The sequence below is a fragment of the Notolepis coatsorum genome (assembly GCF_963971535.1).
Source record: "Notolepis coatsorum genome assembly, chromosome: 11".
Classification (NCBI taxonomy): Eukaryota; Metazoa; Chordata; class Actinopteri; order Aulopiformes; family Paralepididae; genus Notolepis; species Notolepis coatsorum.
Window position 1 is genome coordinate 25,688,027 of NC_140175.1, and position 18,260 is coordinate 25,706,286.

The following is an 18,260-nucleotide window of genomic DNA, read 5'->3' on the forward strand; positions in this document are numbered from 1 at the left end:
GGTGTACTAGAACATTTTTCTCAATTTAAACTGTTGACGACAAGGTCTGTGGATTATGTTGAGTAACCATCATGATGTCAGGAAAGAGACATTGTTGTTTTGTATTTTTGGGGCGCTTTGAGCGCATGCACTTAGTCTCTAGGCTAAGTGCATGCGTTTCATCAGTGGGTCCCTAACTGTTTTTTTTAATCAAAGGGTGATTGTGATAAGACGGTAAGCAGGAGTAGACGTGATTGGGGTGTAGTCATCCCGAGTGAGTTTCTAATCTCGTCACAAATGTCCCAATGTACTGTACACTCGCTCAAATACAAGTACATGTTGATTGTTGACAAACAAGTTATACACCGCGACGCCTAAATGTTTACATGACACGGCATGCTTTCACCTCTTGTTTGTGTACCGTGTCTCACAACAGCTTCCAAGAAAGCGACCTATGATGAGCTTTCCAAACATCACAGGAGTTTCCTCATACACCATTGGTTTACACGTTAACCCCTTCACTGCCACACACGACAGAAGGTTAACCCTTTACGATCACACAACAACCGACGGTCGTGTGGCAGTGAAAGAAGGGTTAACCTTCTGTCGTGTGGCAGTGAAAGGGTTAACCGGGACCGATGACCCCATGCCACTATTATGTTTACTTTTATTTGTCTTTTTTTTTTTTTTTTTTTTACTTGATTTAGATGTTATTTTTGTATAATTTTGTCTGTCAATTGTAATGTTGTTGATGTTTGTAAGTCCAAAAATGTGTGTTAACCGGCTGTCGTGTGGCAGTGAAAGCGTTAACCCTATGTGTATTGTCTCAGTGAAAGGGTTAACCGTTTTTGGTTAGTGTGCGGCAGTGAACGGGTTAATAGTCCCAAAAAATGTCCTACGTGGCTCGTGCCCAAACCTCTCTCGTGTCCAATCAGAGGGTCTCTGTGTATTCCGTGTGACGTGTCTCGCCCCGCCCCCTCTCTCCTGAAAGAAGGCAACAAACACAACAACGCGTCATCACCGCGTCACCCGGAGCTGAGCACCAGCAGCGGACAGGAGGCACCGAGGCAGCGACACCAGTGGCACATTCTCCCCGGGGTGAGGAGCCTGAGCCGCGGCACTCTGTCAGGGAGCCTAGAGCCTACAAACACAACAAGTGGAAGAAGAGAAGGCTAGAGGACGTGTTGACGCCGGAGATCTAAAGCTGCTAGCGGTGACATTACTTGTCTTTCACCAAAAAAAAACGTCTAAAGTTTCTGCTGAACGCTATCGCTTAACGAACGCCATTCTCGTCTAGAAGGTAAGTGGCTTCATCGTCGTTATAACTAGTTGCTCGTTCTTCGGCCTGAACTTATTGTTGACGAGACGCGATGATGATGAATCGGGTCAAATCGAGCTTTGTGTTGTCGGTGAATTAATAACTTTTTAACAGTTAGGTTGTTGACCCTAACGTTACTATAACGATGTTAGCTATAGCTATATTAGCACGTGGTTCTGTAACGATTTCCACTAATATAACTTACTTAAAGTTATTAACTAATAAACTAGTAATTCCACTTGTGTCTAGCTAACTAACCCCGGTAAGTTCAGTCACTCGTGGGTAACTTTAACTAATAACGTCGACGGTGCTCTCCTTGTACTGGTGGTTTCAGCTCCAGGTCGGTGCTAACGTTAGCATGTAGCTAGCGGGCTTCTTCTGGTCAAACTGTTCAGCAGCTCGCCGTCAACATGTAGATTTGACCACAGTACGTGATAGTTGGTCAATAGGTTAAACCCGACGTTATCTTTGTCTAATAGTGACCTAACATTGCGTGTTTTACACTGAACGTTGAGTAGCTGTTAACGGACGAGGCCGACGCGACCCTGACAAAAACAAAGAGCAGACAAAGCCAAGGAGCTAAAGTTAGCTTAGCTGTAGCTAGCAGGGTAATGTCCTGTTAGGTATCCTCCTCTCTCTCGTAATTAAACGTGAAGGTTTGCTTTATTTTAATAATCTCGATCGGTATCGCACTGGATCACATTGGCGATTACACCCTGATTGTTTTATGTAGTGTATTGCTGAGGACGTTAGCTGATCCGATCACATCGGTGGTTAGCTCGTTAGCTCGCTACTAGCATGACTCAGTGGATTTAAAGAGCAAGTGAACGGTGGCCCCAGTTGTTTGTCAGAGAACATCCAGTGAAGATGGCTGTTGGGGAGGAGGATGGTGGGGGAGGGAGGCTACACAGTGTTAGCTGCTACTAGTGTGGCTCTAAGTTAGGTCGAGGAGACATCATCCATTATTACTGGCAGTCAGGACTAATTATAACAAACGGTTATGTTTATGATCTTGTTGTTGGCACACAGGCTAGGCAGCACTCGGCCAAGGCTGCTGTCACCTAGTAGCCAGTATGGTTCTCAGTACAGTGTCTGTAAATATTATTACAGTATGATCCTGAAAGACTAACTCGTTCTCGATCATCTGCGAACAACCCGACCGGGCTCCAGGCGTGTGATCGGGTTCTGTGATGTAACCAGACCTTAGCAGCGGGGCTTCCAACCAGGCTGCTGCCTATAAATAGTCTGGTGGCTGCTGTATGAGCCATCAGGCACCGTGCGAGCTACTAGTGAGCGTGTGTGTGTGCCTTGAGAGATCAGCGAGTCACATTGCACCCTTGTGACAGAGGAGAGCTACTCCCGTCCGTCCATGTGAGGAGGCTGGTAGACCGCAGAACACCGCAGTCAGCAGGCACCATACACGTGTATCATGGGGGCAGATTGCAATAGTGTTTGTCTGTCGGGGAAAACCTCTGACGCACTGGACTGGGGAAGCGTGTTGTGACATGCTGACATAATTATTTGGTGTGATTGATCCCCCCCCCCCACACACACACTTTTCAATACCCACCGGTCTTACACCATCTTACACCCCCAAGACTGAGGCTGTAAGATCAAAAAAATTGTTGATCGCCTTGTTCAACCTGAGAAAGATGTTGACTAATGTTTCACTCTGATAAAAATATAAGGGTGGGACCGGCTCTTGTCTGTGCTGATTTTTATGATTGAAACTCTGAATCCTCACCAGCTGTTTTAAAAGAAGCCGGTCTTGTCTGGCAGCCCCATGCGGATGATAACAATGCAGCTTTGTTGATTATGCGATGAGCTCATCACCCTTATCCCCTTGTGTGTTTTCTTGCACATAGGGCTGAACCGGCAAATCAAGTACCGGTAGACAAGGGTGGGTAGTGGTATATGATATGATGTTCATCAGAACTTTAAAACACTGGCGCCTGTGAGCAATGTTGAACTGTCACTACGATAGTATAAATAGAGTTGTTGTGTGACGCGGTGGAGGGTGAGGGGGCGCCCAGCGGCGTGTTGAACCTGAATGAGGTGAGGTGTGATTTAGCGAGGCGTCTCCCGGGGCAATGGCTGCAGTCGTGCCAAGACTCCCAGAGTGATCGAGACCACCCTGGCCTGTGAATTCCAGAACAGTCATGCTGCTGTTTGGATAGTCTTAACATCATCAAGGCTATCTGTAATCTCTGTACAGTACCACGGTTTGATGAGATTAGTGTTTGTAAACGCCACATGGTTTTTATTCCATTCACAATTGATTTTATGGCTGTTACGCTTTGCTTAAGACATCTGGACAGCCGTCATATGATGACTTAACTAGCTGTGGCCGAACCTCCCTCGAGCCGTTCTATCCTCGTTTCTTCAGGCATGCTTTTTTTTACACTCTGGTGTTGATCTCTCCGTGTCCCAGCTCAAAAAGTGTTTCTGTGTTTTGTCCTCCAGGTCAGTTCACCTGGCAGCAGACATCACTATGGCCCAGGAGACCAATCAGAGCCAAGTGCCTACGCTCTGTGCCACCGGTTGTGGTTTCTATGGCAATCCCAGGACCAACGGCATGTGCTCTGTGTGCTACAAGGACCACCTTACAAGACAGAACAATGGAGGACTCAGTCCCCTGAGTGTCATGGGTGAGATCTACTGTTCCTGCTCTGGACATTTGTTTGCCGTTTCTTTTGTTTTGCAGGTCCACCAATCATACCCTGGCAGAGAACCATGGTCTGCTATGATATTTCTTGGATCACCAATGTATAATAATAGCAGTTGTGAAGCTAATCTCTTGAGGATGAATGTGCAATATTCTTATTTTATTGTTACGCCATGCAATGAATATCAAACTTTGCTATTACCCCCTTCACACAGAATCACAAAATATAGACTTGGACTAGAATAATAATAAAAAAAAATATTAAAATAATCTAAATTAAGTAGAAAAGTTAGGCATGAGTGTCTACATCACCTAAAAGTACTCTACTTCTGCAGTCCTCTTTTGAAAACACTGTTAATCCGAACACCACATTTCTCTGAAGAATTCAACAGTTGTCATTTATTTTACGACTGCAAGCCATTGTCTGGGTTACGTTACCGTGACTTGATTGAAGTGAATTGTCTCCCTCAGGTGGCAGCAGTGTATCCGGTAGCCCCACAGCAGAGGCCTCTGCCATCATGAGAATAGAGGCTACGTTGAACAACGCCGTTGCTGCTGCTGAAGCTGCTGCTTCTGCTGAGGCTGCTGCTGCTGCTGAGGCTGCTGATGCTGCCAGGTGAGTCCACAGTATTTCACATGCAGCATAGATATCTGCCAGCTGGAAAAATAAAGGTTTACAACCTACCCCCTAGGGCTGGGTGATTAAAGGTGCTGTAAGTGGTATTTATTTTGTTCAAATAAGTGTTTGCTAGCTCTACATTCTGACAGCCACCACTGATGCGGAGTGTTTGTTCAGTAACACGGGTCTCCCTGTCCATCCGCTCTGCAGTAAACGGAAAATACACCTTCTTGTATCCCATTCCCACATCATCCAATCAGGAGAGAGAACCCTAGATATTTACTTACAGCTCCTTTTTAATCGAGTTTCAATTACACTTTTGGCTTCCCACGTTCATGAAAACGAGATAATCGAGACAAAACGATTATTATGCCGTGTTGCTCACATTTTGTCTCGTGTTGTAAATGCAGCGCACGCTTCCTTCACAGCGGTGCGTTCCAAGCCCAAACGGTAGTTTCAGCTCGCGTTGAGAGGGAGGAGGGAGCCACGGCGCGTTTCTCCAGTTATTTTGAAACGTCTTTGGTAACTTGTAGAAGATGACAGAAAGGCAGGCTTTGGTCGAGAAGAAAGGTAAAACAAAATCAGTCGTCGTCATATGATGTTCTAAAATTGATGCGTAATCGTTTTTTTTTAATAACATTTATTATTTAAAAATAAATTTGTTATACTAAAGTCTACCGCCCCTGGTTCCGGTGCTTATCGTTACAAAATGTCATGGTTTCGGGCGGCTACGTGGCGTAGTGGGCAAGGCACTCGCCACGAATGCGGAGACGCTGGGCTCGACTGTTCGATCCCAGTGCTCCACATTGCTTTCAGTTTAGCTGGTCGTCCGTACTAATACACATTGGCCGTATTAGGGGGTGGGAAACTGATGGGTGGGGATCAGGCGTTGTGGACAGCGACTCCTACAGGTCGGTTGGTGCGCCTGCGCAGTAGAATCAGGAAGTGTCTGGGGCAGCGTGAGCCTCCCATGCGTTACTCCTCGCCACAGAGATCGAGCTGCGCAGGTGAAAAGATGCGAATGCTGTTACCTCAAGTACCGGAGGGGACTTGTGCTATGTATGACTTAGTCCACACTGCAGCCAGCTTGTGGGAGGCAAGAAACAGCGTTCGTGACAGGGGAGGGTTGAATTGGATGATACGAAATTGGGATGGGAGAAAATATAGAAAATGGGAGAAAAAGTGGACTAAAAAACAAAATGTCACGGTTTCCAGGAGTGATTTAAGTCCAGCTTTAGACATTGCCCCGTGAAAATTCCTCTCACTGGTCACACAGTTTCTGTGTGCGATGAAAGCCCAACTGGTTGTGTTCGGGTCTCACTCCCGCTAACGGCACAATGCAAACTTTATACTCTCAGCGTCAAAGTGGCCCACAGCCAGGTCTACCTGCACTCTACTTTTTTTAGCATTTTTACAGCTTTCTTAACAGACAGGACAGGCAGAGGAAAGTTGGGAGGACATGCAGCATAGGTCCCCGGGCCAGACTCGAACCCTGGATGCTGCGATTATAGTGCGAGTGCACTTACGTGGTGCGCCACTGTGGCGCCCATCACCCGGTAGACTTTGCTACAATGTAACATCTCTGGTCTCTCCTTCTTCGTCCTCCATCTTTTCTGTTCTTGAATGTACTGTAGCGACGGAGCCTCTCCCGGCTGGGTGGTGCGGCGTGTGACCGCACTAGGGATGTCGATCACGATATGAGATTTTGATGGTATGATTGGTGTGTGAGGAACTCACGGTTTCACAATTATATTATACGTTAAAAAATAAAAATATGATAGATATATCTTTTTGAATAATATAGGCTCAGGATTGTTAAAGCTAACTTAACCCTTTCACTGCGACATTACAGAAGGTTAACCCTTTCACTGCCACACGACAAAGGGTTAACCCTTTCACTACCACACTACAGAAGGTTAACCCTTTACTACCATACTACAGACGGTTAACCGTCTGTAGTGTGGTAGTGAAAGGGTTAATCCACATCACAAAGATTAGCCTATAGCTTACACAAACAACATGCACACACACAGACGCACAAAGAGAGGGGGAAGAATGGCTTATAGCAGACTTTATGAATTTAGAATATTTCAGTTAATGAAGTGAAATATTAATCTATCCAGTAGTTTTCATAGTGTTAACGCTTGGCTACTTGAAATCACCTGAAGGTATAGAGGGTGAAAGGGTCTCTGACTCTGCCCCATCTATTCCTCACTGCTAGAGGGTGCGAACTAAAGTTGGCTCGCCCAGAGGACTGTTCCGCTATGAGCTGCTCCAGAGTTAGTTTAACTGTTTTGGGACCAGCTTAGTTAACGTTAGCAGCCAACATTGGTTTAGTTTTTTTTTTCTGTGACTTGGGCATACAGGGATGGCAAGGATGCAAAGCATGGATTCATTGGACCTGTTGCCTGTTGGTGCGAGTGGCACTGGCTCGCACTCAAACGGCAAGAGGTAACTCGTGAGAGGAGTTCTCATGGGCAATGTCAAATCATGGCTTCTAGAGTTGACGGTCTGCACTGGTCTGTGTACATTATTGGAATTCCATTGCTTTTAATCTACCTGGGCGGTCACGTTCCTTTGCTTTCTGACACGTCCCATGTGGCTCTTGGTATTTTGTTAGTATCAGAACTTCTCAGAAGCCCTGTATTGGCCCCATACATACCAGTGCCTACTGTCCATGCATCTCTTGTTATAATACACTGCAGTGGAGGGGAATAACCGTTTAACGGTAGAATTTGTAATGCCGTCAAACGGCGTCCCCTAGGCAAAAGAGCCCTGCTTGGTATTGCACTTTGTTTACTTGTTTTTGTCTGACATTTAGGGTTGGTACTAGTTTAGTAACGTATTATCCTGTGAATTTCTCCATACCTCTCTTAGCAGTAGCAACCCCTCCCCCTATACCCGCTGAAATCCAACACGCACACCTGACTAAGGCAAAAACTGTAAACGAAGCGCAGTTCCATGCTGTCATATTTTGCCTAGGGATCACTGTTTACAGATTCACATGCTGTGTTTGATCAAAAATTCGTCCCTTTTTGTAGTGCGGTAGCTTTTTCTGACTGATAAATCCAACGCAGTTTCTCTTCTCCCCACAGAGGTGCGTCTGCAGCGGCCCTCCCCATGACCCAACAGATGACGGAGATGAGCCTCTCCTGCACTGAGGACGGAGCATCGGCCTCAGTAGAACTCCCAGAGCCTGGTAGGTGTCCACAATGTGTGTTGAACCACAGGGTATTAACTAGGGCTGGGCGATAAAACGATAACTATCGCGATAAATTATTTCCTCGAAAATAAACATGAAACGTGGTTGCAAAGTTTCGATATATCGATTTTCCAAGCTTGGATATGAGCACACGCAACAACCAGAGATGGCCGACAGCGGAAGGAGACCCGCGGTGCACCTCTGGGTAGAGAGGTAGGACTCAAGTAGTAAACAAGGCTGGCTAGGATAATTAGCTTGCACGGCGCTATTTTATAGTTTACGTGCCGAGTGGGTGTGTGGCGTGAATTCTGAGGCTGCTAACGTGCTAACTGCTAACGTGTGCGGACTGATGACGACATCAACTCGAGACATTCGCAGCAGCAAAACAAGTCTATTAATAGCCCGTCCATCGGCGCCGGGCATAAGAAGTTAATTAACACTTTGATCGCCAGGCTTAAATTCATAATTTACCATCCTCCGCCAGCCCTATTTAATATGGAGAAGTTCCCCTTCTTTGCAGGGCTATAACTTTTTAAATTGTATTGCTAAATTGACATTACTATGGCCCATTCAACGTCCTATATCTATTGTTCAGGGTGTAGCAACGTTATACTTTTTCATTCACATATTCATACTAAAATACGGTCTAAAGTATAAGTATGTTTTTATCGTTTTCTGCAGCTTTCTCCAGAACGTGATTTATAGCCCCAAATGCATTATATTGATGATGAAATACAGTTTGATAGGAATCTGCGCGCGATAAAAAATTTCAAATTGACGTGCTTCTAGAAGTTACTACTGATCATTTGATGGGGGGGGGGGTCGTTTATAATTCCGTGGCCAACGTTATATGATTCATCTAGTGTGGGTGATATGATCATTAGAGCAGTTAGTATCGAACACGTTGAAAAATAACGATGAATCTTACCGTAGCTTCCTCATAGCGTTGGGCGATGAGCGTGGAACAGAAATTTTCCTATTATGGGATGTAGAAATATGCGATCCATTTCCAGGTTGTATAATAGTATATACGTCCAAATCATGTTGTTTATCGAGTTATTTGCAACCAATCGATGTCCAGTGTATCAAGATGGAGTCCCGCTAACGATAGCGAGTGCCCGGACGAAATATGGGCGAGCACCACTTCCTGTTTGGGCGATCTGCCGATCGGCCACCAGATGGCGCTCTTGAACCGTTGGAGAGGCTCAACAGTAGATCTCAGGTTTCCGGGGGGAGAAATATGATTTTGATCACAGATTTTTGAAATATTGATATCAAAGACGTGGTACGGCGTCTTTGGCAGAATGAGCATGGCGGGGAAAGACGTCCTACAGCGTTTTTGGCGAATTAAAGTGTTAAACTTGACATATCGACTATAATTATCTATATCGAGTTATATGAAAATTATTTTATCGCGATAACGTTTTTGGCCATATCGCCCAGCCCTAGTATTAACTATTAACCTCTTAACACTTTGACTGCCGGAAAACGCTTAAAAGCGTCATTCCCGGCCATGCTCAAGTTGCCGGAGGACGCTTTACAGCGTCGTTATATCAATATTTCCAAAATCTGCGATCGGATTCATATTTCCCCTCCGCTGGCCTGAGATCCACCAGGAGGACCCACTGAGCTCTCTGGCGGTTCAGGAGCGCCATCTGGTGGCCGATCGGCGCAATCGCCAAACAGGAAGTGCTATGGAGGTTGTGCTGGTCGGCCGTATTACTTCCGGGCACTCTGTTTGGCTACCGGGACTCGATCTCGACACAATACATAGCGATCGATTGCCAATAACTCGATAAACAACATGATTTGGACATATATACTATTATACAAGCTGGAAATGGACCCGATATTTCTACATACCATAATAGGTAAATGACTGTTCCACGCTCATCGCCCAACGGCGCGAGGAGGATACGGTAAGATTCAGCGTTATTTTTGCTCGTATTCCATATAAACTGTTATGATGAACATATCACCCACACTAGATGAATGATATAACGCTGCCCACGGAATTATAAACGATCCCCCGCCCATCCGGTCATCATCAGATCATACGTAGATCATTCTAGAAGTACGTCCAATTGAAATTTTTTATATCACCCCGATTGCCATCAAACTGTATTTCATCATCAATATAATACATTTGGGGCTATATATCACGTTCTGGAGAAAGCTGCAGAAAGAGATGAAAACGTACTTATACATTAGACCATACTTTACTATGACTATGTGAATGAAAAAGTTTAACGTTGCTACACAATGAACAATACATATAGGACTTTGAATGGGCCCTAATAATGGTAATGTAGCAATAGAATTTAAAAAGTTATAGCCCTGCAAAGAAGGGGAATTTCTCCATAGACAAATAGCGCTGGCAATCCACAGTCATTTTCCGGATTTCTGGCCGGCACCCATAGTGTTAACTGGTGCCCCCAAAAGTGGCAATTTTTTAACTTGAACTCCGAGGACTGAAAATACAACCTCGACTTCCACTGCTACGCCGACGACACCCAAATCTACATCAGCACACAATCCCCCCCACAACCCACCCCTCAGTCACATTGAGTCCTGCATATCCAAACTTCAAACCTGGCTGACCCACAACCTCCTCAAACTCAACAGCGACAAGATGGAACTATTTATCATCGGCACAAACTACCCTCGCAGGGCTAGAAATTAACATTTTTACTTGGTAGCACAGGTGCTCCCAACTTCAAAAAGTCGATACTGCTTAGCTGTACTTTATCGATACTCTTATAGTTTCTTTTAGATTATTATATAAAAAAAAATTATACATTTATTATTTGAGCGGCTTAAGGCTATATCTGTACTTGATGTTTGTTTGTTGTGTTGCATATTTGAAATAAACCCCCCCTCTTAAAAACAAAAACCTGTGTTTAACCTAGCCATCTATAAAACATCATGCTAAAACTGTGAAACAAATGTCCTACTCCCCTAAAGAAAGAAATACATAACAAACATGACTCAGTTATGCAATAGTGCTGCTGCTTTTTATTTGGTTAAAATCTTTTAGTTAATAAGACTAAAAGACTACAATATGACCAACGATTTCATGACGGCTTCCTGTCCTCGCATGACTGCTTCCTGTCCATGCAATACACGGAGCATTAACGTTACATTTTCAACCACAGATTGCTGCTAATTAAACACTTCATGGAAACGGAGTAACGTTAACGTTATGTCGAGTTCATACGTGTAGTGTAGTCGCAGATGGATGGTACACTGGTAGCTAGCTAACTTTAGCCACAGCTGCAAAATCGAATTTCAATGATGTTATGAGCTATCAGTAGCTAGCCAGCTAGATGATGTTAGACAACGCCTCGTGTATTAAACTAAAGTGAATAGTTTACTGGGCCATTGTTTAATGCTTCAGTGATGTTAAAAGAGGAGCTGTACGCTTGCTATCTTCGGTGCAAATGAGACGGGCCTGTGGGCAACGAGGGCACTGCGAGCAGCGTGTGTAATTTTCAAGATCGCCAAATGATTGACGGAGCTAGAGTGTCGGGAGTGGTATTTGAAAAAATTGAAAGTCTGCTAAAGACTTTGGCGCACACCTCACATATCGGCATGTAACTCGAGAACCACTGAACGGATTTGTGGCAATTGAAAGGCAACAAATAGGACTTTAATTCTATATATATATATATATTGTTTAAAAAATATGCACACCCGAGTCGCTAGAGGTCGCCAAAGTGGCGTGTCGCGCCGGTGGGCAAATCGCCCTCAAGAGGGGCCGGGCCGTTGCACGTTAAGAGGTTAAAAAAAACATACTGGCTGCCTGGCTAGAGAGTTGATTGCTGCTTATGTTGCCCAATGAAGTGATTTTGGAAGTAAAATGGCGTAGCAGCTCACAGACCGCCTCGACTCACCATCCGCTCTCTTGTCTTTTCAGTGGTGACGCAGCCCACCGCCTCAACCTCCCCGCCCAGCACTGCCGGCAGTGATGACTCCAAACCCCCCGAGGCCGCTAAACCCAAGAAGAATAGATGCTTTATGTGCCGCAAGAAGGTTGGCCTTACAGGTGAGCCTTCGCTGTCGAACGCTATTACTGCAACGGCAACATTCAGACGAGGAGCCCCACGTTTCTCCCGGTGTTTACCGTCGTTTACACCGTCTGTGTGTGTGGCACGCTTGGACAGTGACACATGTGTTCACATGTTTCTCTTCACGTGACGCCTCTTCCTTTGTGTTTTTCAGGTTTCGCGTGCCGCTGTGGGAACCTATTCTGTGGAATCCACCGCTACTCAGACAAGCACAACTGTCCATACGACTACAAAGCGGAGGCCGCCGCAAAGATCCGCAAAGAGAACCCTGTGGTGGTCGCTGACAAGATCCAGAGAATATAAAAACAAGACTCTTCTCGATCTTTTGACGTTGAATACTTGGTTTGGCTTAAAGGAAGAAGAGAAGAAAAAAAAGGACTCGCACATGACCTGCGTTGAAAAGGACTAGTTTTTTTTATTATTATTACAGTTTGGGGGGGGGGGGATTTCTTTCTTCCCCCAATGCATGAAAGATCTTTTTTTGTTCTCGACTTTCATTTGCATTTGTCTTGAGCTTACAATTATTTGGGGGTAACTGGGCAGGAGTTGATCATGAACAAAAAAAAAGAGTGGCCGACGAAGAGACTTTGAAGCAATTCGTTGGTCGAGAAAAGACATCCTTAGTGTGGATTGAGGGTGGGGTTGATACATGTCTGGTAGGCGGTCTGATGTGTCGTGATTGGCCTAAGTTTACTTGTGAGTCTCTCTCACTGTATCTCTTTGTTCTGGGGAGGAGGAGAGCTCGGACGCTGTAGCCTGCGGGACTCTTGAGACTGTTACAGCCCTTGGCTGGCCCGCACCACGGCAGCGGTGGCTGCTCCCAGCTGTGGCTCTTGTGGGGGGGAGAAAAAAAATTGGATGTTTTCCCCTCCTCCCTCGACCGTCTGGGAGGGATCGAAGGTTCCGTTTACTCCCGCCTTGCGTCATGGTGTGTGTTCATGGAGTCTGTTCGCTACCAACCCCCAAATGTTTTGTCTCCGTTCTGCTGGGGCCTTGTTTCAGGGGAGACCCCACACATCCATACGGCTCGGTCAATGTGATGAAGTGACTTTGAAAAGAAAAAAGACTATTAGTCACCTTTTTATGAAATGGAGTTAATCATCCAATGAATATGGTGAAAAGCAGCCAGACCCCTATAGCCTTGTGGATGTTTCCTGTTCCAGCTGGCTCTCATCGTGGATTTCTCTATATCAGTGTGTGTGTTGTTCGCATACTAGCCTTTTCATTGCTGGCTCCTTCTTCCTGCTGTGCACTGCACACACACACACACACAACAAACTCTTTAGTTGACTTGTGTTCATTGGAAGATCATTTCTGTGTCTGTGGGGCTGAATGCTGTGATGTGCTTTGAACTCTGGATGGGGAAAACGCGAGCCTTTGCTACCAAGGTCACATGACCTCACTGCTACCAAGGTCATGGCCTCACTGCTATCAAGGTCACATGACCTCACTTTTAACATCCACTCAGATCACTTGACCTAATATCATTGTTTTTGATTTATCCTATTCTGCTTTTTGTTTAGTAATTTTCTTTCTTTTTGTTTGTTTTTCCAGAAGTTTGCGAGAGTCAGGATTTGTTTGACAATATGGCAAGTAGCTTACATTTAACATAATTCTCGAGTTTGGAAGGGTTAGCTCCACTAATGTTTTGATTGATATTTCCCATGTTTGTTTTAGTTTTTTTGGTGTTGAATGTTTTTTGTTTTGCTTTTTCCATTTTTAAGCTGTGTGTGCTGATCAATATGTCTGAGGTTGTGGTGTGTGTGTGTGTGTGTGACATACTCTGTATCAAACACAAGTATCTTGAGCGTAAGCTGTCTACAGCACACATGAATGGTGTGTGTGCGTGTGAGTGAGAACAAGTGTTGCGTTCCTCAGTAGTGAAAGCTGATGAAGTGGTCATAGATTTATTAAGTATTCTCCGTTATGTTCATTTTGGTCTGGCTGCTTGTTAACTTGGTAAGGCTGTGAGATTTCACTTAAATCTGTATTTTAATTTTAACCCCTTTCTCTTTTTTTTCCGTTATGCAAGTTTGTACAAACAATCTTTATATTTATGTACCGCGCATATAATCTTCTTACCCAACATTACTGCAAAAATGTATCATGTAAATAAAATTATGTACAGAGATATAGAAGGAAGAATCTATGGCCCTTTTTTATTTTGTCCCTGTTGAAGTGTGATGGTCTTGAGAGTGTTTCGCCAGCCTCGGGAGTTCAGCACCATGTCTAGATAGAGTTCACACTGTTGCACGTCCTTTTACGCCCGCTGTCACGGCAACCGGTGCATTATCTGCAGGTCCTCGTGTCGTGACACCATATAGAGGTGTAAACAGGATCCGCTGGCAGTGACATCCGATCACGTGAAGTATTGCCTATTCTCGTGCCTCGCCATGGGAACTGTTATGTTTGGACACGCGCCGCGCAACACAGGCTGCCGTGCGGAAGGGTGGCATGGAACCACCTGCAGGTTCCAGTGACGGGGCAACAGACACCCCCTGAGCATGCCTAAAAAAAGGCACGCTAGCGGCCTGCAATCCGCCCACCGCGTGAGTGGGGTAGAGGCTAGGCGTGGCACATGATTTAACACTCATAACACCAGCGAGCGGCATTGATCACTTGCGCCAACAGCCAGGGGAGTGGGTGCAGCGGGTTGCATACACAGATGCCTCCCTGGGGGTTCAGTGCCTTGCTCAAGGGCACCTCAGTGGTAGTTGTCGAGGGAGCAGAGATCATTACCCTCCCCGCCGCACGGATTACCCATTGCCTTGGCGATTGAACCTGTGATCTTCATATCACGAGCCTGCTTCTGTAACCGTAGCTAGGTCAAATTTTATAGAAATTGTTTGGAGCCTTCTCTTTTGATGGTGTGGCAACAATATTTATTTTGCCCATCAGTCATTATCCCCATTGACCAGCAGGTGACAGTCTTTGATTGACTTGTGTTTTGGTTTCATTCTGGCTTGCCTCTGCTGTACAACATGGCTGCACATGGAGTCCCTAGAAACTTGGCTGTCAGTTATTCCCACCCCACCTTTTCAGTGTGTGTCTAGGTGTGAACCGAGCTATTATAGAGTTGATCCTTTTGAAATCACTCAAACAAAAGGCACCATAGTTCCCAGTGCTTCATAAAGCTCTTTTTACTGGGCAGCACAACACTATTTTGGTTGGAGATTTTGGTGAAGGTGCTTTGCTGTACTTACAGGAAATAACAAAATGAAGGCTTACATGTTCTGGATCCTTCAATGTCGCAATTCTTTAAAAAAGAAATTTAATACGAGGCTCAGTGTTGAGTTATGAGAGTAAACCTTGGAAAAGGTCGATCTTCAAATGGAAACTAGACATCTGTCTCGATTCTCAATCTACTTTTTGACCACGCCTGTTGAGTTGATTTTTACTTATGATAATAGCGCTGCCATGTGGCCAGCTGACTCAGAACTTCACAGGCTTTCATGCTATTATAAAGCATCTCAAGTTTGGGGGAATTCGGACAGTGCATTCACAATCGCAAGTAACGGATCACATTTCCTCTTTACCGTGCGTTTTTCTTGGATATGATTTGATTGGATATGGTTTGGCCTATCAATGATCTAAATCACACATTTGAAAATGTTGGTCCCCAGATTCCACACAGCAAGTTTAGTTAGGGAGTATGGACTAGTGTCAACTAATTCAAGATGGTGGAAATTCCAATATGGCAGATTTCATAGATCCTTAAAGTTGTATGAGTTGACACATCTCTGGATACCAGTTTCATAACTATGACGAATGGATCAGGAGACAAACGCATTCTTAAATAGAAAATGTGGCTTAATGGTGGCACTAGAGGAAAGGTCATGGAGTCACCAGAATTCATGCAAAAAGTCTGCAGCGGCCACACTTCGGGGATGTAATTACTGACCCTGAATGAATACTACTGCACTGTCTTTAGTGTGTCCCTATAGCTAGCAACACGACTGGTGGGTTTGTCCCCCTTTTCAACACATCAATGTGACTTATACACATCTGTCAATTGGCCATCATTACACTCGTGGGAAATTCATTGGCTTACGCTAAATTATAGAACCCTCCATGGTCTGACGCCTACTTATTTGATACACCTGTTAAAATTGTCATCTACTCCCTATAAGACCAGAGCTGCTCACCATATCTCTCAGTCTAGATGTTCTCCGTGTTAACACTTCCTTTGGTCAGCCCTCTTTCCAATTTGCTGCTCCCAGCAGTTTGAACAAGATGCAGAAGACTTTGAAAATGGACACATTGATCCCCCTCACTGCTTTTAAGACTCTCGCAGAGTTGTTTATTCACCCCTGCAACTGTCACCCGGCCTTTTAACTCATTTGTCTGTTCTGCTTCATGTATTACATACCTTGTAATTGTATTTGGTTGGTTGTTTGATGTGTGTTTTAATTATTTCCCTTACCTCTGATGTATGTATCGTCTTTTCTATTTAAAATTTATTTTGTTACCCTTCGAGGGGATCTTTTGTCCTCTCGCCAGGCCGTCATTGTAAATAAGAATTTGTTTTTAATTGACCTGCCTGGTTAAATAAAGGTTCAATTAAAAATGGTAAATGGTGCATTAATATATAGCGCTTTTATTCAAAGCGCTTTACAATTTTGTTCCTCACATTCACCCATTCATTCACACATTCAGACACCGACGGCGGTGCCAACCATGCGAGGTGCCAACCTGCTCATCGGGAGCAATTAGTGTCTTGCTCAAGGACACTTTGACGTGCTGCCCGGGAGGGGGCGGGAATCGAACCAGAACCTTCTGATCACTAGACGACCACTCTACCTGTGGCCAAAAAATTAAAAATACTAACAATGGAATCATTCCAAGTTATATAATTTTTTAGCTAGTTCATGTTCATAAGAAACCTCATTACATTGTTCCAGATCATAGAAATAACAACAAACCTTTCACTGAGTGGTATTCTACTATATTTGTCATTGAGATTAATGACCTGCCTTTTTCCAGCCCCTATGTATGCTTATGTATCCCTCGTGTTGTGTCAAATATTCAGTAATATCATACATGTTCTCCAGACCAGAATAATTAGCTTTTAATGACATGTGCATAATTTATGTGGATCATTCATCCATGAAAGATTGATCTAGAAACATTTGAGAGTTTTTGAGACAAAGGTATTTAGAATTCAGAATTCATGTTATTCCTATCATTTTAGACAACCTAGGCTCTAATCTGTGATGTCGTTAAGACACAGTTTCTGGAGCTAATGCGTTGACGAATGATGAATGGGTTCTGAATCAGGAAATGTACCCATATATTCCAGAAAATCACCATGGAGACCGTCATAATGTTCACAAAGTCAATATCCAATTTATGTTGTAGGATGGATTTTCTTTGCTTATTGTGTGTGTGTGTGTGTGTGTGTTTATGTATGCAGTGTTTTTCTGTCACGTTGCTGGTTCCCAACTGTAGACGGTTTAAAAGTGACACCAATAACATTCTAATGACTATGTTTATTTCCTGTTGCAATGCTAATGCAGTAAGTTGATAGGAATTACATTTGGGTCCAAACTATTGCCTATAGCAACATGATTCCAGTGAAACACATTGCTCGCTTCATATCACAGCCAGGCAAATTAACATAGACTGAAATAAATGTTAGATCTCCTGGGTGACGGTATGTCATGTAATTTAACTTTACTTACTCAGAAGCATTTTATATTAACTAAACAAACATTTACCCCGAAGTTGTTGAAATGGTCCAACTTCTCAAAACTTTAATGGAGAATCTTTCATTTGGCGCTGCCATGATTAATCAAATATGAGAGTGAAAATAACCAATTTTACGTTCTAATGCCAGCCCCCAGTAAAGAGACAGGCTGAGAACTTGGGACAATTTCAACAACTTCTGGGTATAGTATTTGACAAATAAGTGGCCTGGATCTTATGTTTAGTTCATAATATAATCCTTCTGAGTTAGACTGAAGTTGACTTTAGATCTCCTGGGTGACGGCATGTCATGTAATTTAGTCTTATGTTCACGGTTTTCCTGGCTGTGATATGAAGCAAACCAAGCGTAGCGGTACCTGCAAACTGTCACGGTGTGCTTGTGGAGCTGATGGAACGTGTAATGGAGTAATTTTGGCTCTGGAAGATGAGCTCCACTCCACTGTATTATTTAATGAGGATTAAACAAGCTCAGATGTGTCTGCCTGCTTGTCCATCAGTTTTCCTTTGCAAGGATACCACTGTGCTCCTTATCCTAGAGATGCTTGTAATCCTTATATGAAGACAGGGTTGAACTCGCACTCACAAATATTCCAGTCACTTGATTTACTAGTCTGTAATTGTTCACCTGGCACGGATGTCCTCGGCTATCCGGTGTGTCCAAATGAAGGAGTACATTCCTTATTTAAAGAGGACAGGTAGATTCC

General features: G+C 44.2%; 1 protein-coding gene across 1 annotated transcript; it reads left to right on the top strand.

Annotated features, from left to right (window-relative positions):
- The first annotated feature begins 1,014 nt into the window (after nt 1–1,014).
- zfand5b (zinc finger, AN1-type domain 5b) lies at nt 1,015–16,608 on the top strand. Its single transcript, XM_084325262.1, has 6 exons — nt 1,015–1,279; nt 3,761–3,945; nt 4,434–4,578; nt 7,677–7,780; nt 11,700–11,828; nt 12,005–16,608. Exons 2-6 carry the CDS (start codon nt 3,789–3,791, stop codon nt 12,151–12,153), a joined length of 684 nt encoding a protein of 227 aa, XP_084181388.1. The 5' UTR covers nt 1,015–1,279; nt 3,761–3,788; the 3' UTR covers nt 12,154–16,608.
- The last annotated feature ends 1,652 nt before the right edge of the window (nt 16,609–18,260 follow it).

Coding starts and splice junctions, on each gene's coding strand:
- zfand5b (XM_084325262.1), top strand. CDS start 3,789: ATGGCCCAGGAGACCAATCAGAGCCAAGTGCCTACGCTCTGTGCCACC. Junction 3,946..4,433: donor CAGTCCCCTGAGTGTCATGG/GTGAGATCTACT, acceptor TGTCTCCCTCAG/GTGGCAGCAGTGTATCCGGT. Junction 7,781..11,699: donor AGTAGAACTCCCAGAGCCTG/GTAGGTGTCCAC, acceptor TTGTCTTTTCAG/TGGTGACGCAGCCCACCGCC.